This window comes from Falco punctatus (genome assembly GCF_963210335.1).
Source record: "Falco punctatus genome assembly, chromosome: 6".
In the NCBI taxonomy this organism is placed as follows: domain Eukaryota; kingdom Metazoa; phylum Chordata; class Aves; order Falconiformes; family Falconidae; genus Falco; species Falco punctatus.
The window spans coordinates 755,085-783,077 of NC_137585.1; the positions used below are offsets into that span (position 1 = coordinate 755,085).

The 27,993-nt window shown below is 55.5% G+C and overlaps 1 protein-coding gene across 2 annotated transcripts; it reads right to left on the bottom strand.

The window, feature by feature from the left end:
* Window positions 1-22: 22 nt before the first annotated feature.
* On the bottom strand, window positions 23-27,991 carry ATN1 (atrophin 1). Of its 2 annotated transcripts, XM_080392571.1 has the most exons (10): window positions 27,630-27,991; window positions 8,200-8,393; window positions 7,902-8,039; window positions 7,430-7,543; window positions 4,108-6,116; window positions 3,625-3,847; window positions 2,799-3,516; window positions 1,373-1,516; window positions 1,023-1,203; window positions 23-447 (listed from the first exon to the last, which is right to left on the bottom strand). In XM_080392571.1, exons 2-10 carry the CDS (start codon window positions 8,275-8,277, stop codon window positions 414-416), a joined length of 3,639 nt encoding a protein of 1,212 aa, XP_080248697.1. In that variant the 5' UTR covers window positions 8,278-8,393; window positions 27,630-27,991; the 3' UTR covers window positions 23-413. The 2 variants fall into 2 exon arrangements, with proteins under 2 accessions (XP_080248697.1, XP_080248696.1); XM_080392570.1 differs by lacking the exon at window positions 27,630-27,991 and having other exon boundaries at window positions 8,200-8,241.
* Between the last annotated feature and the right edge of the window lie 2 nt (window positions 27,992-27,993).

Genomic DNA, 27,993 nt, shown 5'->3' on the forward strand with positions numbered 1-27,993 from the left:
AAAGGCAGCAGCATCGTGTACATGAAGTCCTGCAATGCTCTGCACTTTTTATTTAATGCAACTGTTCCCCCAAAACAAAGGATGGAGCTGCTGCCACCCTGAATTCACATCAGTCTTTGTCTTTTTGAGCTCTGTGCAGTCAATGCGGATTCTGGTTCCTTCAGAGCTCTGCTGAAATCACGTACCAATCATTTCATGTCTGTTAGTGGTGTTCCAGTCCCTCCCCACTTTCTCTCCTCCACTTTCTGCTCCCAGGATGCCATCCTATACTTTTCGTCCACCTTCTCTTGCACTCTACTGCATGGTGGGATCAGATGTGTCATTCTGCAGCTTCCCCTCCCCCGGGATTTGGTTGATTGATTGCTCCTCAAGAGAAAGACATGATGATGTCACCTTGACAGGAGAAGTCCCATTTAAAGGGGTTTGTCACTTTCTTTCTTCAGGTGGCTAGAATAAAGAGGAACAAGGCAATTGTGAGAGAGAAAACGGCAGTTTAGTATCTTACACTGCCTTTTGTTAGTCTAGACCCACACGACGCTGCTGGCTTTGAAAGTTTTGAAAATCCTTGAAGCAGGAGATGCTATTGAAAAGGTACAACACATCCCTCTCTTTGCCAGTGTGCTTCCCCATGCACTTGTGAAAGCCTCGTCTCGGCAAAAGCACCCAATCCTTGCGCATGTTTGGTATTGTGGCAGCGGTATGAGTCGTAATCGTGTTAGCATGTGTGAAACACTCAAGTTTACCCCCCCCTCACCCCAGAGGAAAGGAGCAGAGACGCCACATGAGATCAGCCACCAAAGACCCACTTGCCAAGAACAACCTTGCTGGTGGCCCAGCCACAGCTGTGCCCCAGTGTCCTGCGTCCAGGTGTGGGCTCAGGCCGTGTCACCCATTTCAGGAGCAACGCCTCCCTGTCCCCACTGCCCCTGCCACCCCCGGGCCAAGGCTGGGCCTAGGTATGTATTTGTGAGGCCAGAGCGGTCTGTGTGCCTCGCGCCACGGAGAAGAGCAGCTCCATGCACCTGTAGTAATCCTCCTGCGTCGGGAGCGGCACGCCGTGCAGAGGGTGATGGGCATGCAGCCACTGCTGCTGTTCCAGGGCCAGGCGCTGCAGCTCAGCCGACTGCGCATGCATGGCCTGGAGCTGATGTGCTGCGGACATGGGCGCAGAGAGCGAGCCCGGCAGGTCCCTGTAGGGTGCAGCTGCAACCAAAGGCAAACAGGGAATAAACAACGTTAACAGCTCCATCCTCGCCCACAGCCCCATAGCGCAGTCAAGACTTTCCTGCGCTTCCCTTTCCCAGCCTGGCACGACCACCCTGCCCCTTGCAGCTCAGCTGATACTCTTTCACAGTCCCTGTGAGCACCTTACCAAAGAGCTGGTGGCGCAGGACTTCGTTCTCATGTAGAGGGTGAGGCAGGAGAGGGTTGGGGATGGTTCCAGCTGGATATGGTATCCGGGTGAGGTGTGATCCCGAGGCAAGTGGGTCAATAAGAGGGTGAACAGAGGCTGAGGCTGGGAAGAAAAGACACAAGGTAATTGTCCCATGCTTTGTAAGAGGTAACACAGAAAAAGGCGCCAGGCACAACAAAACGGACACGGGGAAGGTTGGTGTGTGTTAGGGATGGAATGATTTCAAGGCTGGACCACACAATACTATGTCCTTCTGGTGTTATTCTTTCTGTCTGCACTGAATTTCACGTAAACCAGTCTGGCACAGCTCTGCCCCTACACTCCTCAGGGAGAAGTATACTGCTCCTTCGAGTCAATTCTGCAAGTACCTGCTCTGCAGTCATGTCTGTACCCAGTATCACGCCCATCTGCCACCCTGGCTGTCATTCACAGGCATACTCATGTTGGGTGCTTTCATTTCCAGGTCTCATCCAGCACAGATGCTCGGTGCCAGGCACTCAAGTCTGCAAGCACTACCTAAGGCTGAAATGCAAGATACTATTTATACAAAACCTGCTCTTTTCAGCGTTTTGCACTCACTGCCAGAGTGCGGGCTGCAGATTCCCTACTATGGAACATGGAGGAATGGACATTCACTGGTACTCGATGCCACCTCCAAGCAGTGGCAGCTGCTTAGCGTGGGTGTCTGTCTGTGACTGCCGCCACAGCCCACAGACTGCTCAAAGTACCTGAGCAGGCTCAGCACTTTTTCCTATTGTACTGTAGTTTGGGCTTTGCTTCCCAGAGATTTTAGTCCCTGAACTTCTTTTTACTTTGCTTTCCTGTAGGATGTGGAAATGGAAGGCACCATCACTCAGTTCTGAAGGACAACAGCCTCCAGTTCCTTACAACTAGCCCATCTTCTCTCCCAACCTATCCCACCACCTGCAGCAAGAGCCAGAGGAGCAAACCAGAGAACAAACATCTCATTAATCCTAAGGACACTGTCAAAGCTGGGTTAGCAGGGCTCCCGCTCCCTCCGCAGACCAGCGGGAGGGATGCAGGCCACAGCACCACCACCCTGGTAGCCAGCGGGACCCCAGCACTCGTACTGCGTCCCCAGAGATTCAGAGCTACAGGACATGGTGCAAGCAGCTCTGCTCGCCACTAAGACATCCCAGTAACTTCCAACAGGTGTCAGGGTCTTTGGTGGGACAGAAGTGAGGGCAAGGCTCAGTGACCATGATGTTGACCTCTTCTGGCCGAAGAGGTGGACCCGGGGCCTCAAAGTCTTGTCTCAGCAGCTTTTGTGCTTGCCCAGTGTCAGAGGGAGGGAGCGCAAGGAGGGTGCTGCAGGAGGGAGAGCCAGGCTTCCTGCAGGGCACCGCCACCACAGGGTCCCTACCTGCGTGTATGGCGTCCTGCTGGTGGAGATGGAGGTGGGAGTGGATGTGGGAATGCTGATGGTGATGAGGTGTCACATTGAGCATCTGCAGCCGGGCCAGAGGATCATTGCTGAGAGCAGCCACTCGCTCGGCGTGCTGGCGCTCGGCTGCCAAGCGCTCGGCGTAGGACATGTCAGGACGAAGGGTCGGGCCAGCTGCCAGCGCCAGCCTCTCCCGCTCCAAGTGGCCCAGCCCTGGGTGGAAGGGAAAAGCAGGATGAAGGCCAGGGGCCGTCTGCAGACTCAGCCCGCCATGGCGTGGGAACGGATCCATGGCAGCAGCCGGCACGGCGTGGAGCTGCTCCAGCTCGGCCGGCTTGACTTCAAAACCGGGCTTGAGACGTTCACGCAGGTCCCGGTCCCTCAGGTCACGTTCGCGGGCTTCCCGCTCCCTCAGCTCTCGCTCCCGTGTCGCCGGATCGCTGCTGTAGATGGCCGGCACGTTGTACCCCAGCAAGCCTGGATCAACAGCACCCAGCGGCACGTAGAAAGGGTGGTTGCGGTTGCTGGGGGACATGACATGGGGCCGTGCATATTCGCTGAGGGTGCGCAAAGCTGGGGTGTCGGGGCCCAGGTACGGGGGAACAGTCGCTACAGCACTGCCCTGCTCGAAGGAGGGGCGGTGGGGCACTGGCCCAAGGGACGAGCACTCAACCGGCCGGCCCTCCTGGGCCATCTTCTGCAAGAGAGCAGAGAAACCAGCATCAGGGTCCCAGCAGGCAGTGGCCGAGGGGCTCCTCGAGCATCCACCCCAGCTGTGCTGCAGCAGTGGGACCCCCACACCTACCACGCTCCTCTCCAGCTCCCGCTCCTTCTCCCGCTCCCGCTCCTTCTCTCGCTCCCGCTCCCTTTCCCGCTCCTTTTCCTCCCGCGCCTTCTGCTCAGCCTCTCGCCGCACTTTCTCCACCAGATCTGCCCTTTTCTTGGCCAGCTTGGAGCCATCGAGGGGCACAAAGTACAGGTCTGTGCGGGAGCAGGAGTTGAAGCCACGGTCCAGGTGTTTGTTGAATCTGGGGGTGACAGACAAAGCCAGTCAGTGCAGAAGGGGCTGGAGGGCAGGGATGGGGATAGGGACGGGGACAAGGACAGGGATGCGGACAGGGACAGGGGCAGGTGAAGCTGAGCCCAGCACCATGGGAAAAGGGCTGGGTGTCATGGGCAAGGCAAAAGGGCACAGCTGCACCCCATACTTGGGGTGACCTCCCCTTCCCTGCCCCATATGTCCCCCAACAAGCCTGGGGACGCCCCCAGAGCCCCCCCCCCACCTCACCTGGCTGACTGGCTGGCGTGGCTTGGCACATCCACCACCTTGGGGGGCGGCGAGGGGCTGCGAGCAGGTGGCACAGGGCTCTCAGGGGGCTCATACTCCTCTGACGGCTCCTGCTTGATCTGTGCGGCACTGAGGGGCAGCGGGGGTGGTGGGGGGGCCGGGGTGGCCATGCTCCCCGGCAGGGGTGGTGGAGCAGAGGGGGCGGGCGAGGGGGCTTTGTAGCCCCCAGCCACGGGGGAGGAGGCCACCCGGTAGCTGGGAGGGGTGGCTGCCCGGAAAGGGGGGGCTGAGGAAGCAGGGGGTGAGCCCGGCTTGTAGGGGGCCGGGGGCTGGAAGGTGGGGCCAGGGGAGGCCGCCCGCTTCCCGTAAGAGGCCACGGCTGAGGGGGGTACCGGGGGTGAGACCGTCTTGTAGGGGGCCGTGGAGGGGGAGGCCATGGTGGCAATGACAGTGGAGAGGGTGGTGGCAGCGGAGGTGACCGGGGGTCCGGCCCCATGTGCAGGGGAGGGGGGCGGCGGCGGGGGAAAGGTGTAGGTGGCAGGGCTCTGCCCCGGGGGGTGAGCGCACATGCCAGGGTAGCTCCCCTGGGAAGAGGTAGCAGAGGAGGACGAGGAAGAGGAGGAAGAGGACGAGGAGGACGAGGAAGAGGAGGAGGAAGAGGAGGAGGGGGCAGCGGCCGCCGGGGGAGCCTGGCTGTAGGCAGCCTGGCTGTGGGGAGGGTACAGGCGCAGGCTGTAGGTGGCATGGGAAGGGTGATGGCTGTTGGACTCCAAGCCATGGGAGTAACCCCCGGGGGGCTGGGGGGGAGCTGCGGCTGCCGGGGAGACGCCCCCGCCGCTCCCGTGGCCATGGTGGTGCTGCTGGGGTGGCTGCTGGTGATGGGGCGGCTGGCCAGGGAAGGGGGCGGCAGGGTGGGAGCCAGTGTTGCCCAGGGGGCGGCTGTAGGGGGGTGGTCCCTGGCTCCAGACGGGCTGGGAGGGCAGGGAGGGCTGGGTGTACTTGGGGGGCTGGCTGGACACCGAGAGCCCGCTGGGCGGTGGGAAGGAATGGCCGTAGGAGGCACTGTAACTGGGCAGGGGCTGTGCTGGGGAGGGCTGGGGGTACTGGGCAGAGGAGCTGGAGGGCGGCAGCGGCGGTGGGGCGTAGGGGTAGCGGGAGGGGGCCAGGGCCGGTGCCTTGTCCTGCCCCATCCCATGGGGCGAGGGAAGGTGGCCACTCAGGGCCTGCCCCACCATCCCTGGGGAGCTGGAGGTGGCCACCGCGTTGTTGAGCGGGCGCAGGGCCGGGGGAGGAGGCAGGTTGGCAGAGACATGGGGGAAGGAAGGGGCCGAGGCTGGGGCTGCGGCCGGAGGGTTGGCTGGAGGCGTCTTTTGAGGGGGAAGCCCCCCTACTACTGATGCCAGCGAGATGGGAGTGGTGGGGGGTGGGTTGTGCTTGGCACCGAGGGTCTGCTCACGACCCCCTGATGCTGGGAGCCCCCCAACTCCACCAGCAATTTTGGCCCCGACCTGGACCACATTGGCCGTAGGGTAAAGAGGAGCGTGGGAAGAGGAGGAGGAGGAAGAGGAGGAGGAAGAGGAGGAAGGGGGAGCAGGAGGGGCCGCAACAGCAGAGGAGGAGGAGGTGGGTGTCTGCGGGGCTTGAGCTTGGAAAATGCGGGAGGGCTGGCCCTCCAGCTGGGAATGGTAGCTCCCAGGGGGGGGTCCCTGGGGGTGCACCTCACCGGGGAGCCCAAAGCTGGGCTCGGGTGGACGGGCCAGGCTGTCAGGAGCAGGAGCTACTGGCGGGCTCTGGGGGAAGAGCGGAGGGTGGTGGTACGAGTGAGATGGCCCCTGGGACAGCACGGAGGAAGAATCAGAGTCATTCTCCACACTGCCAGGGCTGTAGACGCTGGGCGAGGTGCTCCTGTTATCCTGGTCAATGTCCCGCGGGTCACTGCTCATCTCATCATTGAAGCTGTGGCCATCAAGGCTGTCAACATCGGATGGGGATGGAGGACAGGGCAACTCCTGGAGTAGGAAGGAGGACAGTGGTGTTATGCAGCTCCCCAGATCATGCACGATGCATTTCAAGTTCCCAGAGGACTCGCTTTCCAACTTTCTCTGCCAGCCCCAGCACTAGGAAACCCCTCAGAGGGAAGGAGACATTGTCTGGCAAGGGAGAACCAACAAGTCCTCCTGCCCCTGCCCTCCAGTGCTCTCAGGTCCTTCATGAGCATCCCACGCTCAGGAAGGACGTAGCAGTAAGTACCTTGTAGACAGAGGTAGCAAGGGAGGGCAGGGAACTGCTGCAGACCAGGCTGAGTGAATAGATGCTAATGGTCCCAGCACCACCACCGCTGCGATGGGCCACTGCCCAGGGCATGACACCAGCAGGGGACACAGAGCAGCACGCAGTGCAGAGCTCCAGCACAGCCCACAGACCCAAAAATCACTCTTCTTGCTCCTGCAGGGTTCTCCCTGGATGAGACTCGCTCTCCTCCAGCCCATTCTTGCCACCCCACTCACCTCCCTGAGCCCCCCTGCGCTCCCCAACCCCTGCCCCCCCCCCTCCCCTCAGGTAATTAAGCCTCAGTGATTAAGCAGTTAGCACAGACAATTAGTAAGCGACACTCTGGAGCCTCGGGGCTTACCAGGGAGGCTAAGCTGAAAAAAGACCACTGTTGAGCTAAAGAGTGTCCGTGTGGAGAGATGACATCGGTGCAAGCACAGCGGTTTAGTTACAGTGACCTCCTAAGGGCAGCAAACAGCCCCCCGAGCACATGCCTCCAGGGGCTGTTCCCTCAGCAGGTAACGGGGAACTGTGAAGCCCAAGAGCTGAGTCTTGCTCCGACCACCCAACCCACCGATCCAGCCCAGTGCCGTCGGCACTTCGGCAAAGCCCTGCCAGCACAAGCTGGCACAACACACACGAGTCGCTTTTGCACGACTGTCACCTAGAACCTGGCAGGACTCACACACCTCCTCTTGGTGCTGCTCTGGGGGAGCAGGAGAGGCTGAGCACAACCCAGCGGGTGCCCATGCACCCAGCTTGGCTCTGGCCGCTGCGCCGGGAAGGCAGGGCACGTGCCCAGCCCCAAGAATGTGGCGGTCCCCTGCAGAGGGCAAAAGAGACGGAGAGCCTCCGCCTGCTCAGTCCCGCCGGTGCTCTTGTAGCCAGGCAGGTGCCACTGGGTTGGGAGAGCCGCAGTGCAAAGCCCGAGATGCCAGGGCTCCCGAGCAGCAGGGACCTCAGGCTGGGTGGGCACGAGCGGCACAGAGCACGGGAGACTCCTCCGCCCTGGACCAGGGACATGCCAGCCACCACAGCAGGGAAAACTCACCTCGGTTTTGGTTTTTTTGGGAGCATTCGTGTCCTCCCCTTCACTCTCTGAGATCTCTTCTGTTCGGCCCTGCTTGCTGCCCTTGGGGGTGCAGGATTCCTCCACCCGGCCTTTCTGCAAGGGAGAGGAGAGCAGGGAGGTGGGGGGCCACGGACAAACTTCCCACCCTGACAGGCCTGCACAGCCACCACAGCGTGTGTGTTGAAGACCTCAGCAGACCAGCACTGAGCCAGGATATGTCAGAAATTAGCACTGAAAAGGGCTGGTGAGGCTGAAGGCCAGCCGCTGGGGGACGGCGGGCAGTGCAAGATGCTGAGGAAGAGAGGAAAGATCCCGCCTGCTCTGGAGAGCTAACCCAGCACGGGCTCCTTGGTGGATCCCTTCTGGTCTGTGTCCCTGAAATCTCCAAAGGGATCCTACCCAGCCTGGACAGTCCTTGGGCACCCCCCACTCGTGCATTAGCTTATACTACCTTTGTTGCTTGCCGGGATTTCTCAGCCTTGCCATCACTGCTGGAGGTGCTGACGCCCCCAGGAGAAGCTCGACCCCGCGACCGGAGCTCCTCTCGGGGCCCTGGAGTCTCTTTCTTCCGTCCGCTCCGCATTGACATCTAAGAAAGAGGCCACTGGATCAGTCCTGCTTTGCATCCCCCCCGAGTCCAGAGCCCTGACACTCTGCTGTGCCAAACTCACGTGCGCTGCGAGCCCCTGTCCCAGCCCACAGCTCCAGCCTGGTGCTGCTGTCCCACCCCCCTCTCCCATCTCACGTACTGAGTCCTTGTTCTGTCGTGTCTTCATTCTTTTGGGTGTGGGACCCCCATTCTCCTTGGCCCGGTTTGATGAAAACATAAATTTTTATCACTCCGCACCCCCCTTCGGCTGTTCCTGGGGAGATGGAGACAGGCCAGAGCAGTTCTGCTGGAACTGGGGCTTACAGCAGCCACGCAACAAGGTCCCGGTGAATCCTGCAAGGCAGGCAAGCAGAGGAGAGGGGAGAAAGGCTCAGTGGACTGCAGGACATCCTTTTGTGGCTTGCTGTAGAAATATGACAGAATTATTCTTGTTTGCTTATTATTTACAGACGCAAGGATCTCTACCAAGAATGCGATGAACTTTCCCATCAGTGGGGGAAAAGTTCTGGCTGCTGGCGCAGCTGATTTCCCAGGAGCGATACCCACACAGCACAAGGCAGCCAGCACCCAGCCATACTCCTCGGGAGGTAGCAGGGGGAACGGCTATCAGAACACTGGCTGTTCTCTGAAATCATTTCATTATTTTCATTTCCTTGTTTATTCCATCTTCAGAGAGAGAGGAAAAAATAACGGGACAGGACTTTAAAATGTTTCTGGTGACAATTTTTCTGACTGCCTAAGTTCCTCTTGGCACTTAGTGCTGCAGGTTACACTGCCCATAACTGGCCACGTGCGGTCGTTAGTTGGCTCTGCGTAACGAGCCCCCAGTGGCCCTTGCTGAAGGGGGGTTACACAGCCCTGCCCACCCAGAGCACAAGCACCCACACACCAGCATGTCAGGCAGAAAATATGACAAGCCTTGCTTAGGCTGTTCCATGCCCCAGGTACACAAACAGGTGCAAGAAAACGCATTTAGCTTTGATTTTGGACGATGCAAACAGAATCAGCTCCCTTTAACTTGGAGTGCCTGCCCAGGTCTCCCTCCTCTCCGCAGGCAGGACCGTTCCCGGCGTTCCGCAGTCCTGCCCAGAGATGCAGAGTACATCCCAAACGCTGTGAATACATTTACAGCTTTGTGCCGTGTCCAAAAGCACCGCTAAGACACTTAGCACCCTGTTATGCCACTGAGTGCCTGGGTTGGAGTACGAAAGCACCATGACTGCGTTAGCCTGGGAACTGGACTGAAGCGATTCAGGGATGCTGCTCCTGAAACTCGTTTCCTTGGCTCCATCCAGCTTAAGATTTTTTGCACTGCACAGACATAACCAAAAAGCAACTGCTCTACCCCAACCTGCCACCCCAGCTCCTGTACTTGGGCCTCCGTCACGGACAACCTGCAAGACACAAAAATGTGCCCCGTGGCTGAGGCATCAGGAGAAAAGAGCCACATCTCCTAGGTTATATTCTCTGAGCTGGAAGCACTGCGTTTTGTGAATAAGACAACTTCAGATCTGGGACTCCTAAAGGGCACCCCAGACCTGGAAAGATCAGCTTCCAGCTGGCCAGTGCAGGAGCAGCCTGGGTGCACTCTCACCTCTCCGAGAAGGCAGCTGAAACCAGGGATCAGAGCAAAGGCACCAGAGAGGAGAACTCTTGCCCCCCATGCAGCCCTGCTGCTGGACCACACTGCCCCGGGTCGCTGCCTCCCTCTGCCTCCATCTCCCTGCCTGTGACAAGCAGGTAAGGACACTGGCCTCTGTTCTGAGTCCCCGCATCTCCCCTGACCAACGCTTAAAGAAACCCACCCAGAAGGTACTTGGGAAGAACAGGGGATTTGTTTGTTTTAATTTCATTAATATTTTATTTGACCCTCATTATGAAAGCCACAGGGGACTCGTCCAGCATTAATTCCCACACACAGCAATTCATTAACTGAGATCTCTTCTTTAATAGAGAAGTAGCTTACGATGGTTTATAACTGACCTAATAGAGGCAGAGCACTCTCCTAATCCCTACCAGCTGACACGTTGTACAGCCTCACATTTCTGTCATACTTTGGCCTTCGGTTGCTCATTCAGCCAGTTACACCGATGCTATTCCAGATAAGTATCTAGAATTAACATTGCTCGCATGAAGCAAGCGTGGGGAGTAAGGCGATCCTAACGCAACCCGCGCTCAGCACGCGCCGTGCGCAAGCAACAGCTCAGCCCTGAGCGCGCAGCAGCACAGTGCATCCCCAGCCTGCTGCTGCTCTGCCACGCAGCGGGGATGCACCCACACCTCCCACACCACAGAACCTGACATCACTCAACGCACAGGTCTCGCTTCAGCTTCCCAGCAACCCTGTAATGACGATTTTTTAGTCTTCTACCCAAAGAAGTAAGTCAGAGAAGTAAGAGGCAGGCAAGTTCACACTGAAACTTCCCTTTTTTAAGAGATACTGACTTGGTACTTACGCCGGCCACTGAGTATGTGGTACCAAACAAAGCCAGCAGCAAGCGGGTATGTTTCAGTAGATGTAATTAACCACCAGGGCAGAAGTTTCTACACTTGGAGAGTGAAAACTTTTCTAAAATATGTAACAAGAGTTGATGCACACACATTATTAGGCACAATACAGCAGCCATTACAGCACAGGCCAGGTGAGAGGATCACACCACCACCTTCTAATTTTAACATCCATGAAATAAAAGCTTGCAGCATGAGCCTTGACAATTAACAAAGTTACACCTAACCCTTCCCATCACCAAAGATCCCTGTAAATAAATGTCTCGGAAGAGTTCTTAGGGCTCTGTGGTTTTGGAAAGGAAATGAGCCATTTGGCAGGGCTGCTGCCGAAGGGATAACCTTCTCCTGGCCCTGTGAAGCCCTTTCCAGGTTTGACAGAGTTACGAGGCACTGCAAATTGCTATTTTCTGTTTGCGTTTCATACAGCCCAGCTTGGCTTGGCTTACTGCCCAAACCCCTCCATGTTCTCGCGTAAGCCCTGGTGCAGTCTCCTGCGACCAACGCACACTCAACAGGCATCCCCACGTGGGATCCAAAATGGATCCCGCTCCTCCTCCTCCTCCTCCCCAGCCCCCAGGTCATTCTCCTTTCCCAGAGAAGTATCGTCCTGCACAGGCAGCCAAGAAATCAGGGGCTCCAGCCCCCTTCTACCGAAGGATGCAGGTATGCTCCCTCCTTCCCAGGCTGCAGCGCAGGGTTACTCTTCACAGGTAACAAACGCGGAACCAGGTCCATTGCAGATGAGACGCACTCAAATTTTACCTACTTCAGTATGCGCCCGTGGTCTCCCAGGAAGTCCAGTGAATGTTTGCCCTGGGCTCAGTAGAGCATGTACACGTTAGACTGGGGGTTTGAGAAAATAAACCCTCCTAGATGGCAAAAGAGGTAGAGGGAAACAGGAGCAGGGCAGAGCCGCCTGGGATGGCGTCTGGTGGCCGGGCCGGGCTGTGAACGGCAAACGGGCCACACGAGGCTCGTGCCTGTCGGGGCTGCGCGCGCAGCTACGTCCCAGCAGCAGTGAGGCAGTTCCCAGTGACGGGCAAGCCTGGGAAGTGCCTCCGAGCCCAGCAGCGGGCTGAAGGGCTCTGTCACTTCAGCTGATGCTCAGTGGCACAGCAGGACAGGCTGGCAAGTCCGGGGCCCCAGGCTCCCTGGGAAGGTCACAGGCAGCCAGGGTCCAGCCAGCCTCCCTGGGCTAGTGCAAGAGGAGGGAGCTGGAGGCTCCCAGCACCCACACCACCGAAGAGCCAACGCCACCACTTCAGCAGCATTTCTTCAGCTAGCAGACATTGAAGGCCTGACCCAGTCCTCACTGAGATTAGCTGCTGGCACTCAGTTCTCAGCAGTTACCGTGGTCCCTTCCCCTTCTTTTGTACTACTCCTCTCTCAGGGGAAAAATAAAACATCTGCTTGGTTTTATTACCTTCTACCCTTGATCTTCTCGAACTGTAACGCCCCATAAGCTCAGGTGGATTCCAGCCTGGTCCCAGCAGGAGGGGAGGTGCAGCAGGCAGGAGGGGACACAGGAGCCCACCCTGAGCTACCCCACCATGATCTGGGGTGGAGGGAACAGCATGGACGGAGCCCCTCTCCCCACCAAGGCTCTGCTTGGGCACTGCCTGGTGGGACACGCACGAGAGGGAGGCACCGAGGGCAAAGACAGAGAGGTGCACGGCTGCCTCTCAGTCTCAAAGAAGAAATTAATTAAAAGCTCTGCTGCCCATCAGGCCCACAAATGCTGCAAGAAGGGGCAATGTGACAGCATCTCTGCTTTTAAACAAAAAGGGACAGTGCCTGTCCTCTGGTCCCAGGGGTGACTGGCATCACACAGCTTGCATCTGGATGGCAGAATTCCCCCACCCTCCCCTAAGGGGGACGGACGCATCTAGCCTGGCCACTGGCCATCAGCAAGCTGCTACACCAGCTCCCAAACCACACTTGGGCATCATCTGGGAGAGCACGCGCTGGCACAGGCCAAAGACCGTACCAAGGAACACCATCCCAAATGGACAGACGGTGCTGTGCACCAGTGCTGGGCCCGTGCAGTTCCTACCGACACAGCCAGCACTGTCTTCCACTAGATGCTAAGCCCATGGAAAATAAGTTTGAAGTAAGGAACCAGTGAAGTTCCTCCTTTAGTCTAAGTATAGATGCTCTGAAGTTCAAACCTCTCGTTTGCTTCAGTTGGGAACTGTTGAAAGTACACAGTGACTATTCCTCAAGTCATTTTTTGAAATGTAAGGACTGCATCCAAAATCCTTTGTGAAATCAAAGGCATTTGGCATGCAAAGGCAGGGACTCAGAAGTCAGAAGATGTGAGAATTAAATGGAGTCTGCTTCTCTGCAATTCATTAGCTCTGTGTTCCCATCCTGGTTTTTCTCTTCCCCCTTCTGCAAAGGGATGGGTTAGGACTGGAGGGAGGAACCCGGGCAGCAAAATGAACACAGCTGCTTTCTAACATGTCGTAGATGCTGGGAAGCGTCCTGAACGTAAAATGAGATGACAACTGATGGGTCCCCCTGGACAGGTAAAGGTTGCTCAGAAGGGAGTGCCCACCCAAGCAGCACAGCCAGGGAACATGCACTGGGGGTGGCAGGTCAGAAGCTGGCACATAGATAGATATATATAGATATATGTATATATATGCACACACACAAACTGTCCAGTGAATGATGGTCCCAGGCACTTTTAATTCCTGTCTCCACCTCTTTCATTTTATAAAATGAAGGGAAAATTCCCAGAAATGTAATCAGGTTTAACAACTGTATAGCATCTTGGAAACATAAGGTTTCATCCAAAATCCTGCAATTAGACTATCCGAAGCTCAACATTTCCCAATGGCTAATTATCTGACTTCATGCTTGAACCCTGGCATCGTACCATCATCTGGTGGAGAAAGGGAGGGAAGGAGGGAGAAGAGCACTGTGTGCAGTGTTAGCAGTGAATGAACGTGTCAGGGTTCAGGTGGCATCTCACACTCTTATGGTATCTACATGTAGCGTGACATTACTGTAAGAGTGAAAATGATCGTGTGAGCAAAGGGATTAGGATGGCAAAATGGTTGAATACCAAGATGGCAGTGCCCGGACGCTTGTGGCCAGTATCATCATGGGTGTGAATAGTCCCATCACTTGCAGAATTTTTTACTCAGTAAATTTTGTTACAAAGAAATATATTTACAAGACACCAACCGAAAGGTAGTTTTGAAACACAGGCATTTTCCTGTCTCCTGCAAAATAATTACAAGACCAGGTGGATGCAGGGGCTGTGAACTTGGGCTAGAAGGGGGATTAATCAAGGAATAAGGCTACAAACCTGGTCAAATAATCACACTCCAGTCAAAACTCTTGCTGACCAAGTGGATGGAGCTTAACTACATCCTCCCTGCAATACTCAAGTGGAGCTGGAGGATTTCAGGGGACTGAAATACTCACGAGCCTGGGCTGAAGGCAGCGTTAGCTGAAGCTTTCCCTGGCTGCCTGCACCACTGCACACATGCACCCTGCCATTGGAGCACCCCCCATGCTGTGTGTGCGACAGGAGTATCCCACCAGCATCCCACCACCAGCAGCCGCTGGACATGGCCAGGAAGGGCTGAGACCTGCCCCGCTAGGGAGCCTTGGCAGCCCCATGTTACACGGCAAACCTAAGACAGAAATGCCTGCAACAAGTGAAAATGTCTATTACCGTGCAGAAATCAAAATATAAATTCAGTATAAAAATAGTTCAGTATAAAACCAGTGACAGTTGTCAATTTTTGTCATTTTCTATTAAAAAATTGATTCTGTGTTGGCAAGGTACTGGAATTTCATTGGAATCCTCTATCTTCAAAATATCGCATAAAATGGGTCACTATGAAATGTTTTAAAATAATCGATAAATGCAAACGTATGCACTTTCAGAAACTCCATTCTGTACTGAAGGGCAAACTACAGAGACTTTAATATACAAGCTGAATGAACTCTCTTGCTTTAGATCTACCTGTGTGTGTAAGTGAAAAGCAGATTCACGATCCCATCAGCACAACAGATCAGATTGGAGCTGAACACAGACAAGCCCACGGGACCCAGGGAGATACGTCCCGGGCTCCTGAGGGAACTGGCTGATGCAGCTGCCAAACCGCTCTCCATCATATTTTAAAAGTCACGGCAGTCAGGCAGTCTCCAGTGACTGGAGGAAGGGGAATACTGCACCCACTTCTGAACAGGGTAATAGGGAACCACCAACCGGTCAGCCTCACCAGTCTGTGGGCCCAGTGAGCTCACAGAGCAGATCCTCCTGGAAGGCATGTCAAAACATATGGAGGATACGGAGGTGATCAGAGACAGCCAACATGGCTCCACCAAGGGAAGTTGTGCCTGACAAACCTAGCGGTCTCCTATGACAGAGTAACTGCATCAGTGGACAAGGGAAGAGCTACGGACATCATCTACCTGGACTTCTCTTGGGCCTTTGATACAGTCCCCCACAACATTCTCACCACTAAATTGGAGAGATACAGGTTTGATGGATAAGGCATGGATGGATGGTCTTGTCCAAAGAGTTACAGTCAACAGCTCAATGTCCAAGTGGAAACCAATAACGAGTGGTGTCCCTCAAGGGTCCTTACTGGCACCAATACTATTTAATGTCTTCTCCAATGACACAGAGTGTGGGATGGAGCGCACCCTCAGCACATTTGCGGATGACACCAAGCCCAGTGGTGCAGCTGGTGTGCTGGAGGGGAGGGATGCTGCCCAGGGGGACCGTGAAGGGCTTGAGGAGTGGCCTCATGTGAACCCCAGGCAGTTCAACAAGGCCAAGTGCAAGGTCCTGCACCTGGGCTGGGGCAATCCGCAGGACCAGTGCAGACTGGAGGGGGGATGGACAGAGAGCAGCCCTGCCGAGAAGGACTTGGGAGCACTGGTGGATGAAAGAACAGACATGAGCTGCCCATGTGCATTCGCAGCCCAGAAAGCCCCCCGAGCCCTGGGCTGCATCCCCAGCAGCATGGCCAGCGGGGCGAGGGAGGGGGCTCTGCCACCTGCCCCGCTCAGATGAGACCCCCTGCAGCGCTGCCTCCAGCTTGGGGCACCCAGTATGAAGACCCGTCCAGAGGCGGCCATGAGGATGCTCAGGGGGCTGGAGTCCTCTGCTGTGCAGACAGGCTGAGCGCTGGGGGTGTTCAGCCCGGAGAAGGCTCCGGGAGACCTCACTGCAGCCTCTCAGTGCTTAAAGGTGCTTATCAGAAAGATGGAGAGACAGAGACACTTTTTACCAGGACCCACAGTGACAGGACAAGGAGCAACAGTTTTAAAAGGAAAGATGGTAAGTTTAGATTGGACATAAGGAAAAAAAAATTCTATGAGTGGCAAAACACTGGAGCAGGATGCCCAGAGAAACTGGGGATGCCCCATCAGTGAAGTTCAAGGTCAGGCTGGATGGGGCTTTGAGCAATCTGATCTAATGAAAGATGTCCCTGCTCATGGCAGGGGGGTTGGACTAGGTGATCGTTAAAGGTCCCTTCCAACCAAACAAAACTCTATGATCTATGCCTAAAATATCTCCCATGAGAAAAAGTGACCCAACCTGAGACAACAGCTTTAATCCTTTTCTTGTATGTACTTGTTGATTTACCTGTCAACGGTACTTGTTGACAAACTGACTTACCATGCTACCTCAGTGCTCCTTCCTCCCAGTACAATAACAATAAATAAAAACTAAAATGCTCACATTTCAGGAAGGGGTGCCAAGTAAGAGTACTAAAAATAAACCTGAAGAGCGCTGGCAGTCTTAGGAGATAAAGCCAGTTTATGTTTTATTAAGTTTATATTAATGTTTTCTTTTCTTAATTCTGCACAACCATGAGGAGTACGAACGTTACTTTGAGTGTGAAAGCTGTAATTCTGGAACCTCCATTCAATAAAAAACGTGTTTGAGAAAAAATATTTTCTGACGAGCAGAGTGAAATAAAAACAATTAGAGCTAAAGTGAGGTACTAAATAATAAAAACATTCATGCATTTAACAATAGCTTAATTTACAGCATAGAAGATATTAATTTTTGCAGAAGTGACTGAAAATAAAGTTTGATTCACTAAATGAAGGTTAGATGTACTAAAGAAGGTTACGTTAATCATAAAACGATTCCTGAGGGCACACTAAAATGACTGTAAGTAACAGATCTACTTTAAAATCTCAGAAGAATCACAGCGCCTCCCCGGAGGAGAGCCTCCAGATCTCATGGGGACGCAGGCTGGCAGCAGATCACACCACACTGGGCTTTCCCCTCCAGCAGTGGGATGAAGCCCCGGCCGTGTGATGCGGAGCAAGGACATGCCGCACTCTCCACGCTGGCTATGTCACGTTCTGGTTCTGTACTGGCAATGCCTGAGCACGCCTCACCTGGGGAGCTGCTAGGGGTTAACGGTCCACCACATACTCACACCCCTTTTTACACACAGAGGTCCCTGGCTAAGGGATGCAAAGCAAACTACTCCGAGGCAGCCCAGGTTGGCTGCCCAGAGACTCAAAGGGAGACGCCGGCATGGGATGCCTGCAGGGCTCTGCTCCAAGCTCCTGCGCACAGCAGACCTCAAGCTCTAGATGGGGTTGCTCAGGGGCTTCTCCAGGCGAGTCCCGGACATCTCCAAGAACTAAGCTTCTCCAGCTGACCTAGGACACCCACTCCAGTGCGGAAACACCCACAACTGCTTCTCATTTCCTCGTTACAACTTGCAACTGTGACTCCACGAACAGTGGCTCCTCATTGCTGTGGATGGCAGTTATCCACCTGTAAGCCCATCACGGTTCCAGACTTCTGGTGCAAGTCTTTACTGGGCGAGATTGCTGGCAACTCTGCAGCTGCAGGTCGTGGGCAAGAACACAGGAAACCAGAAGATGGATGCAAAGTCAGAGTGGCTGCATCACCTGTCACTCCCCTCAGCCACAGAGCAGCCAACAGCAAGCACAGCCACCCCTTTCCACCAGGACGTGTATCGTTCTGAAGCTGGCAGAGGCAGGCCGGGGCAAGGATGCAGCTCTGAGCAGAGCCCTCTGTCCTGCAGACTGGTCAGAGTGGAGAAAAGAACCAGAGGGACACTCAGCAGCTAGAAGGATCAAACTCTGCAAAGGGATCTGAACGACAAAGCGCTGAAAGCATGGCACTAGGGGGGAGAAAGCCTGCTGGGTCACCGCAGGATCCATGTCCTGCCTCCCAAGGGCATTAAGTAGGAGACACTGTCAGTATTGCAGATGATCACAATTTAAGAGAGAACTTAAGGGAATAAACCACTAAAGAAGCAAAATCAGGATGGCTATAGAAAAAGGGAAGACAATGTGGCTGACAGAAGTAAATTAATGAGGGTAATAATGAGGAACTAACTGAGGAGAACTGTAGAAGGACTTTCCAAGAGGAGTGACTGGGTGGTTAAATGGCACATGAACTTCCATCTAAATACAGAGCAATGCACACAGAGAAAAAAACCCAACTCCATCTCCACGTATAAAATGATGGACTCTGAGCTGACTGGTGCCACTCAAGAGTGATGCCCTTGGGATACAAGAGGCAGATCTATGAAAATGTCACCTTGGCATTCAGCAGCCATCAACAAAGTGAACCATGTGCTAGAAATTCTGAGAAAGGCACTGAAAACAAAACAGAGAATGCCATTATGCCCTTGCCCAAACCCATGGCTTTCCCACATCTTGAAACATGTATGCAGTTCTCTCCTTCCACAGGAACTAGACAGGGAAACGAAGAGGCATGGCTGAGTGGGTTGGACATCTCTGTCCAGAGACAAGGTTATTAAGTGAGGATGTGATCAAGGACTGTAAAACCATATATGAAAAGTAGACGTTGGGTAGGAAACCATTTTTCACTGTCTTTTCCAGTATAAGAACTGAGCACCATCAAATAACACGACAAAGAAACAAGTTCCAAACCAACAAGAAGACAGAGTTCTTGAAGCGGGTCACTGCAGAATTTCTAACCAAAGGACACTATGGGTGCTAGAAGCGCACATGCATTTGACCCAAGACTGGAGAGTTTAATGCAAGAGAGAATAACTGCCACTTTCTGAATAGACAGAAACCACATCCAGCTCTGGCAGACCCTCTGCTGGAAACAGCTGGAAGCTGTAGAAGTATCAGAGGAAGAGCATGAGAGCTTGCCTTCATTCACCCTCCTTCCCAGGGATCTGGTAGCAACTGCTGCTGCAGCCACGGACTCTGGACTAGATGGACCTAGGAGGGTCACTGGCACGTTTTTAACAAGTTCAATAGTACAAAGTGCCCAGTGACAAGCATGTCAGCCGTAAGATTCTGCTCATCAGTAGGGAGCACTGAGGAGCGGCATTCACTCATCACAGGACAGCTATGGGCACCATCGCTACTTCCAACACATCAGGCAAGGTATCATCAAGCAACAAGAAAAGGCATTAACGCCCCTGACCATTGCACTAGTCAGACATCCTCTGGCAGCCCACGTAATGCTTCAGTTTCCCAACATCAGGAAAGATCAAAGTAGATTGGAAAAGGTGCAGAAAGCTGTTTCCAGAACGCTGAGGGACACAAAGAGTCTCTCTGTTATGTATGGAACCTATAAAGACTTTACCTTTTTTTAACCTCACAAAATAAAAGCTGAGGTGATGTGATTACTGTCTGTAGAACACCAGAAACTAAACACAAAGGGGTCAGAAGGGGTATTTAAGCTAAAAAAGGAGGTTGGCATAAGAACAAGTGGGTATAAAAAAGCCACCAACAACTTGAAGATGGAGATATGAAGATTCCTGGCCACATGGGGCAGCCCCGGAACAGATGTCCCTGGAGCATAACCGGGGCAAAAGAAAATCATTATTAGTTACACGGACTTCACTATGTTTGCACAAGAAAGCAGGTGGCATGGTGCCCGAAGGGCCTGGGCGGCAGCCCTGCAGGGCAAAGGCGCCCAAGGAAGGCTGGGCATTCTTCAGGGACATTTTCAAGGGGCAGGAGCTGGCTGTCCCCACGTGTGGCAGAGAGAGCCACCGGCCTGGCTGAGCAGAGCGCTCTGGCTGGAACGCGGGGAAATAGGGGTGCATGAGCCCTGGCAGAAGGGGCAGGCCACTCGGGGGGACTACAGGGACATCGTGAGGTTATGCAGGGAGAAAATGAGAAGGGCCAAACCTCCACTAGAACTTCATCTGGCTACTGCCATAGAAGACAATTAAAAATGTTTCTATATAAGGGAGGGCTAAGGACAGCCTCCATCCTTTATTGGATGTGGGGGAAACATGGCGACAAAGGGTGATGAGAAGGCTGAGGTGCTTAATGCCACCTTCGCCTCAGTTGTTAATAGTAAGCCCAGTTGTTCCCGTGGCACCCGGCCCCTGGGCTGGAGGATAGGGACGGGGAGCAGAATGCGGCTCCCACAGTCCAAGGGGAACTGGCTGGTGACCTGCTGCACCACTCAGACACACACCAGGCTGCGGGACCAGGTGGGACCCCATGGGTGAGACCCCCCCAGCACACAGGGGGCTGGCAGAAGCACTCACCGAGCCGCTCTCCATCACGGCTCAGCAGCCCTGGCTGACGGGGGTCCCAGCTGAGCAGGGGTCTGCCAGTGTGATGCCCCTCTACAAGAAGGGCTGGAAAGAGGACGTGGGCCACCGCAGGCTGCCAGCCCAACCTCGGTGCCAGGGAAGGTTATGGAGCAGCTCTTCCCAAGTGCCATCACACGGCGTGTGCAGGACAGCTGGGGAGTGGGCCCAGCCAGCACGGGGCTGTGGAAGGCAGGTCCCACTTCGGTGGAAAGCAGGTCCTGCTTGGTGAACCTGATCTTCTAGGACAAGGTGACCCGCTCAGTGGATGGGGGACAGGCCGCGGGTGGTGTCTACCTGGACCTCAGCAAAGCCTTTGGCACCATCTCCCGCAGCATCTCCCAGAGACCCCGGCTGCCCCCGGCCGGGCCAGGGGGCTCTGCGCTGGGTGAGGAGCTGGATGATGGGCCCAGGCCAGTTGTACAAGGTTCAACAGGGCTCAGTGCCAGGCCCTGCCCGTGGGGCACACCAGCCCCACACAGCCCCACAGGCTGGGGCAGGGGGCTGGGAACTGCCCAGAGGAAAGGGCTGGGGGGTCTGGTTAACGGCCGGCTGGACATGAGCCTCCAGTGTGCCCAGGTGGCCAAGGCCAACAGCACCCTGGCTTGTGTCAGAGACGGTGTGGCCAGCAGGACCGGGGCAGTGACCGTCCCCCTGCACTCTGCACTGGTGGGACTGTACACCTCAAATCCTGTGTTCAGTTTGGGCCCCCTAGGGCAGGGGGGACACTGAGGGGCTGGAGCGTGTCCAGAGCTGGGGAGGGGGCTGGGGAAGGGGGCTGGGGCACAAGGCTATTGCAGGGCAGCTGGGGGGGGTCAGCCTGGAGGGGAGGGGGCTCGGGGCAGACCTGATTGCTCCCTACAGCTGCCTGGCAGGGGGCTGCAGCCAGGGGGGTCGGTCTCTGCTCCCAGGGAACAAGTGACAGGACAAGATGAAAGGGCCTCAAGCTGCGCCAGGGGAGGGTTAGGTGGGGGAGCAGGAAAAATTTCTTCACCAAAGGTGGTCAAGCACTGGGACAGGCTGCCCAGGGAGGTGGCAGAGTCACCATCCCTGGAGGCATTGAAAAGACGAGCAGGTGCGGTGCTCAGGGACGTGGTTCGGTGGTGGCCTTGGCAGTGCTGGGTTATCAGTTGGATCAATGACCTTAAAGGTCTTTTCCAACCCACGTGATTCTGTGATTCTGCCTTTGCAGCCAGTGACCCAAGGGACACCCTTTGGATTTTGTTTCTAGGGATTCACAGCTGACAGCAAAGCCAACGCGAGCGCCGTGCATGCAAAGGGCAAGTGCCCGGACAGGATGAAGATGGACAGACAGATCCAGAAGGAAAGGACAACTGGGGCCAGCGAGATGGAAACTGGGACAGCTGTACAGCAGACCTGGGCACTGATAAGCTTTGAGCCAATCCCTTGCTCAGGATCCTGCAGCTTTTCCTTGGTCTAGAGAACTGGCCAAGTGGGACAACCGTGCCCTCACCTCTGGGGCGGAAGGAAGGGAAACACAATGGTGCATCCAGGAAGGTTTACAGGGGAAGAGGTGGTGGGAGGTCTTCACTCAAACCCCCTGTTCACAGCAGACTGCAAAGCTAAAATGGGGTTGCCAGAGACACCTCAGCGAACAGAGCACCCTGGGGCCTGGGGGCCTGTGCTAGTGCCAATCCGCCCTCCAGAGGAAGGAGAGATTTGGCCTTAAAAACTTTACCAAGTTCGCAGTAAAGTATGATTTCAGTACTTATGCAATCAGAAAACATGACGCTTATGGTTAAATCAAGGTCTTCCCAGTCCTGATACAATAAAGGATTAAAAGCCACAAGTATCCAGAATTCTCCCTGACCCCAAGAGAATCCAAAGCAATTCTCAGCAAAGTGCTGAGACACCCGGACACCGAGCCCACCTCGCCACCGCAGCCACGGCCCCGCCACGCAGTGGGCACCCCAGCCCAGAGACTCCAGCCCAGAGACCCCAGCCCAGGCCCAGGCTGCTGGGAGAACAGGCACGATGGCCGGGTGAACACCCCGGCGGTTTAACCTCTGCCAAGCAGCATGTGACGGGCTGAAGGCTGCGGCACAGCTATGACCTGTCCCAGCAAGAAGACCCCACAGGTGGCCCTGCTGTCAGAAAATGAGCCCCCCAGAGCTCGCTGCGGCCAGGCAATGGCAGCCTGCCGTGGAACGTTGCCAGCAGTGGTGAAGGCACTGGCTGGACAAAGACTGCAGAAACACGGATGAAGTCTGCAGATGGCGCTGGGGCAGGTGAGAGAGAAAATGAAGAAATGGAAATTCCGGCACAGATCAGCTGGCAACAGGGTCATGCAGAAAGATAAGCATAATTATGGAAGATTTTTACACCAAGAATGGAAGAATGTACAGCGCTTTGAAGGATGAACATCCAAGGATACACCAAAGCTTGCAAAAGGCCTTGTAACGAACGGCTGATGGCAAACAAACAGGAGCTTGGCATGAGACCTCTAAGGGGGCTACTCCAGAATGAATGAAACCCACCAGTTCACAACAAGAGGAACACCTTCAAGAGCAGGAACAGAGAGATGGGTTTTTACCGGACTATACAGAGGGTTGGAGGGACCATGATGGGAGTAGCGTGTGCGGTTTTCTACCCGTGTACCCCAAAAAGGATGCTGACAAACTCAAAACTTCCAAAAAAAGAACAAGGAAGTCCAATAACTTCTCTCCCCCTTACAGTAAGGGCCTTAAGAAGCTCAAGATATTTATCTTATTGGAGAAAAGGTCAAAATGCAACTTGAAGGTGGCCTATGAGTACTACAAAGGGAGAAGATTCCTGACAGCAGAGAGGTCTCTTTAACCTACAAGACAACCTTCTAGCTGAAGCTAGACAAATTCCACACCGAAATAGTGCAAAATCTAAAGAGTGGGAAAAATCATCACTTGAAAAAACTGCATGGAGATCTCCCACATCACTGGAAATCTTAAAGCTTTTTTTTTCCATTTTATTCTACAATGAATACTCTTACCTGCAAAGACCGCCAGGTGACATTCCCTGCCACAGGCTGTGCAGGGCAGAGGACCAGCCAGTTGATCAGAACAGGTTTTTCAATACTAAAGTCATTAGCAGTCATAGAGAGGTTGGCCAAGAGGTGATGGGGTCTAGCTCCAGGTGAAAATGCACTTTGAAAGCAACGGTCTAGCAACGTATGAGGAAAGCTTAACGGATAATGGTAACTGGATAAACCACTCTTCACAGAGAGTGGGCCCTCTCCACATGCCTGGCAAACTGAATAATTCTGACAAAAATCACTTCATCTAGTGCACCACCTGAAAGAAAAACAGTACTATATCCAAAATACTGTACTACAGATAAATTTTATATCGATGCATATAGCATAGTGTATTGGACATAAAGTGTAATATAACATCATGTATTATATACGATACAGAATACTACATATATATATTGTGATATGTATGCACATACCTAAATATATATATACACAGTATATCTAATCCACTGTCCGCAGAGATGAAGGTTGCTCAAATGCAACCTTCGCTGAAGTGATCTATAACAGAGAGAGACTTTGTGGAAGGAGCAGGGCATCGCCAAGTGCCTTGCACGGCAGGGAAGTACAAGACTAAAATTTTTGAGCTAAACTGATCTATGATGAACAATGTCACCAGGGCAAGAGACATGAAGGAAGACTGAAAGCAAGCAGCGACCCTTCTTCATCGAGGCCCAGACAGACCATCATTGGCTGAAATTGCTCAGAGAAGATACTGCAGTTACCCTTTGGTTTATAGGTGAAAACACTGCCACAACAATCAATCAAACATTGGTATTTTTAAAGGGGACGGTAACAAATCCGTGTTTGCTGCCACAACAAGTGCAGAAAACAGGCTGTCATGGATTTCTGCAGGAGCACCATCACAACTGGAAGCCAGGCACCGCTTCCAAAGGGATCGCTTCCTCACAAAATTGACTTGTGTTAAACTTTTAACCTACCCCCACGTGCTGGAAGCTCACACTGGCCAACCAGCCCAAGGGAGAGAGGCAAAGCTCCAGCCCTGAGCTGGGGACATCCTCTTCCATCCCATCATCCTCCACACGCGTCTCCCTAAGGTCCCACCGCACCGCTGGCAGGACAGCAAGGGCTCCGGTGCTGAGCTCCGCATGACACAGAGCAGCGGGACGTGGACCTGGCCAGCCCGGCAGCACACACCTCAGCCATGGCTGCAGCCTCAGGAACGCGGGCAAGGCAGTGAGATGGAGCATCTCACCTTCACGCTGAACCGTCGGCTGCGACCAGACTTGGGCAGCGACCACATGAGCGGATTCTGCAGAGAATACGTGCCCTGGGTGTAGCTCACTTGGACGGGAGCATGACTCTTTCAAAGGTGCCTCCACCTTTAAACACACTCAGAGCTCGTGTCACCTTCTCCTTGGCCTTTCAGAAATTTGTAAAGCATGACTATTCAGCACTTCACAAGGAACCGTCCTCAAGAAGTACAGAGGGAAGAGACGAAGCAATAAACACAGGAAATACACCTCATGCTTCCATTGCATCTCCCAGTGGAGGGAGAAAGAGACCAGAAAATCCAATGGAGGTAGGAAATTAGTTTGTTTGTCCAAAAGAGAATGGGAGAAAGCGAAAACAGAGCTGGGAAAGATATGGCCTGGTGGAGGAGGAAAGCGGCTTACAGAAAAGACAGGCACCCAAAGAGGAAAAATATATGATTGGGTAAACATTCAGGTAGAGATTTAAGGAGGGGCACGGCTGAATAAATGCTCAGACCAACTCCAGAGACTACAATTGCAAAGGTATTACAGCCCAGATCTGGTAAATAAATAATCCTTCCCTAGTGCTCTGTATCCCACAGCGACTGCTCCCCTCGACTCCACACCCCACATCCCATCCCACCCCCCAACCCCCCCAAGAAAGGCTGACAAATGCGAGGGAGCTCCAGGAGGAATCAGGAAGGTATGCAAGGAGTGATGGAGGCTAAACTTTGGCAAGAGGAAAACCTGACCGATTCACTTTGGCTACAAATAGAAACAGAATGGAGTATTTCAGCTGGAAGGGACCTACAGCGACCATCTAGTCCCACTGGACGTGATGCTCCCCCTCTTGAAGGAAAACATGGAGCTGGTTGCTTTTAGTACAGTGATCCCACTACGCCACAGAATCGCAGCTCCTTGCACGCCAATCATTACTGCGGCACACAGGTATGCCCAGGAGAAACCTCCTGGCAACCCCTTGTGCAGGCAAGCCCGAAGGTGAGAGCGCGAGGCTCTTCCAGAGGCATCCAAGGGGGTACAGAATCTAGGGGAGGAGGTAAATGCGTATGAAGAGAGGTAAAGGCAGGCCACCGAAGCAGGTTAAACCTGTTAATCTTCTTCATTAGGATTCACAGCACATTTAATTTTCAAATGTTTGGAGGGTTTTTATCATTTCCAGCGAGAGCAGCGGCGCTGTATGTTCACTCCTCGGCCATACCTGAAAAGCTCCGCCGTAAAGCACAATTGGAAAAGTCTGGTTTGAAGGACCAGGTCATCCCCAAGAAGCTGGGGAAATACACAGCCGTCGTTGTACAGTCACCGATAACAAATATCAAAATAACAGCTTGGCCAAGAAACAGGGGAAAAAGGATGGAATTCATTCCGATGAGCAACCTGGCCATTCACATTTACAAGCTTCCCAGCCCCGGGTAGCGATCCCGGAGCTCCGTCCCCCCTCGGGGCTGCCCGTGCTGCACAGCGGTGATGTGCAACACCCTGGGCTCGGCAGAAAGGAGGGTCCCGCTTCCGCCTCCAGCAGCCACGGGGCTCGGCTGATGCACCGGCACCAACACACCGATCCTGGTGGGAAGTCAGGGCTGAGCTCCGATGCTTCAGGCACACAGGTGCATACCCACGCTCCCCCATCCCGGTGGGCACCAAGCGGATGGCATTCCCAACTCCTGCTCCTCCGCTCCCCTGCCACACACCTCAGCGTAACGGCCTCAGCGTAACGGCCCACTACTTTCTCCTCACTTTTTCAATGCTGGAAGCCATCAGAGCTCCTGCACAACCCACCCGATACAACCAGATGTAACAACAACAGGTCCTAGCGGCTGGAGCTTGGCAAGGGCACACTGCTCCTCGGGTGCCACTGCACTGCCAAACAGGCTCTGCAGACAAAAGCCGGGCAGATTCTTACAGTAGCCATCCTGGCAATTCAGGAAGTGGCCGCAGAACTCGAGGTGGCCACAGCAGCCAGAACCAACGCAAAGCCAGACGCTGCCGGCCTCAAAAGCAACTTTGGGAACATACAATAGCTATGGAGGCAGAACTCGACAGCAAGCAAAGGCAGCGCGTAAAGTAATGCCAGGGTGACCAAATGGCTGCCACTTCCACAGCGCAGCGGCCACTCGGCAAAATACAAGCAGCAATTTGCCAGGCAAGGGGAGACGAGGCGGTGGCAGGCAGCAGCGGGGGTGGCAGGGCCAGCAGGGCAGCAGGGGGACGCAGGGGCCACTCCTGCAAAAAGCCAAACAACGAAGGCGCGACCAGCCCTCCACAACGAGGGGTCTCAGCTGGCTCGGGGGAGCACGAACGCCACCCCCATGCACCCATGCCGGGGGGATCGTCTGCTCCCAGCTGGTCAAGTGGCAACCTAGGGGGTCAGAGCAGAGGGTCCCCAGGCTGGCGGTGGTGCCCGGGGGGGGGCGAGCCCCACCGTGCCTGGCACAGGAGCGCAGGGGGACGCCAGCACACTTCTTAGCGCGCGATTCCCCGGCCGGGTCCCGCTGGAACCGTCATTTCCCAACCCCCCGCCCGCACCTGGGCGCGGGGGGCGATGCGAGGCTCCCCGGCAGGATCGGGCCCCTTGGGGGGCAGCCTGGCCCCTCTAGCGCTGCTCGGCGTTCCCCCTCGCCCGGCGCCGGGCTGCCAGCTCCCAACTCCCGCCTCGCCGCGCCCCCCCCCCGCCCCGCACTGGACACCCCCTCGCCAAACCGAGCCCCCCCCGCCCCCGCCGAACTTTCTGCTGCACGGGAGGGGGGCTCCGCGGGCGCTGACGTCACACCGGGGGCGCGGCGGGGGGTGTCCCCGCCCCGGGACCCCCGCGGTGGCGCGGAGCCCCCCCCCGCCCCCTCGCCGCTTTCCGGAGGGAAGGCGCTCCGCTGCCGACCGAGGCGCAGCGGCCCCGGGCGGGCTGGGGCGGGCCGGGGCGGGCCGTGCCCCCCCGCGGTGATTTACGAGCGCTCCCAGCCGCGGCCGGGACCCGGGGAGCGGGATGGGGCTGCCCCCCGCCCCGCTCAGCCTCCGTGACCCGCGGCATCCCGAACCCCCCCCGGCGCGGGCACCGGCGAGGGGGCCTCCCGCAGCGCCGCGGGGGTTAACCACCATCCCCCCCCCTCCCGAAAACTTCGCCGTTCCCCACCAGCCTCGCCCCTCTCCCCACGGACGGCCCGAGGGGGGGAACCACCCGCGGAAGAATGCAGCGAGTGGGCGAGAATGACAAGCGGGGCGGGAGCGGCGGGGAGCGAGCGAGACTCACCGGCGGCTCCGGAGGGGAGGTCGAATGAAGGGAGGAATGGAGGCGGCGAGGAGCGGGGGGAAGGGATTTAAACGCTGCCCCCCCCCTTTTTTTTTTCCTCCCTTTCCTCCCTCCTCCTTTTCCGCGCTTCCTTCGTTTCCTCTCGCGTCTCCTCCGCGCCAGCCGGCCGGCGGCGGGGCAGCGGCGCGGGGGTGCGGCGGGCAGCGCCCCCCCCCCAGCCCCGCGGCTCTCTCGCCCCCTCTCCCGCCGCGCTCCGCCGCCGCCTCTGCCCCGCCGCCCCCCCGCTCCGGCCGCGGCCCGCCTTAGCCACCTCCCATTTCCGAAGAGCCCAGAACAAGCCCCCCTCCCCCGCCCCTCCGCTCTG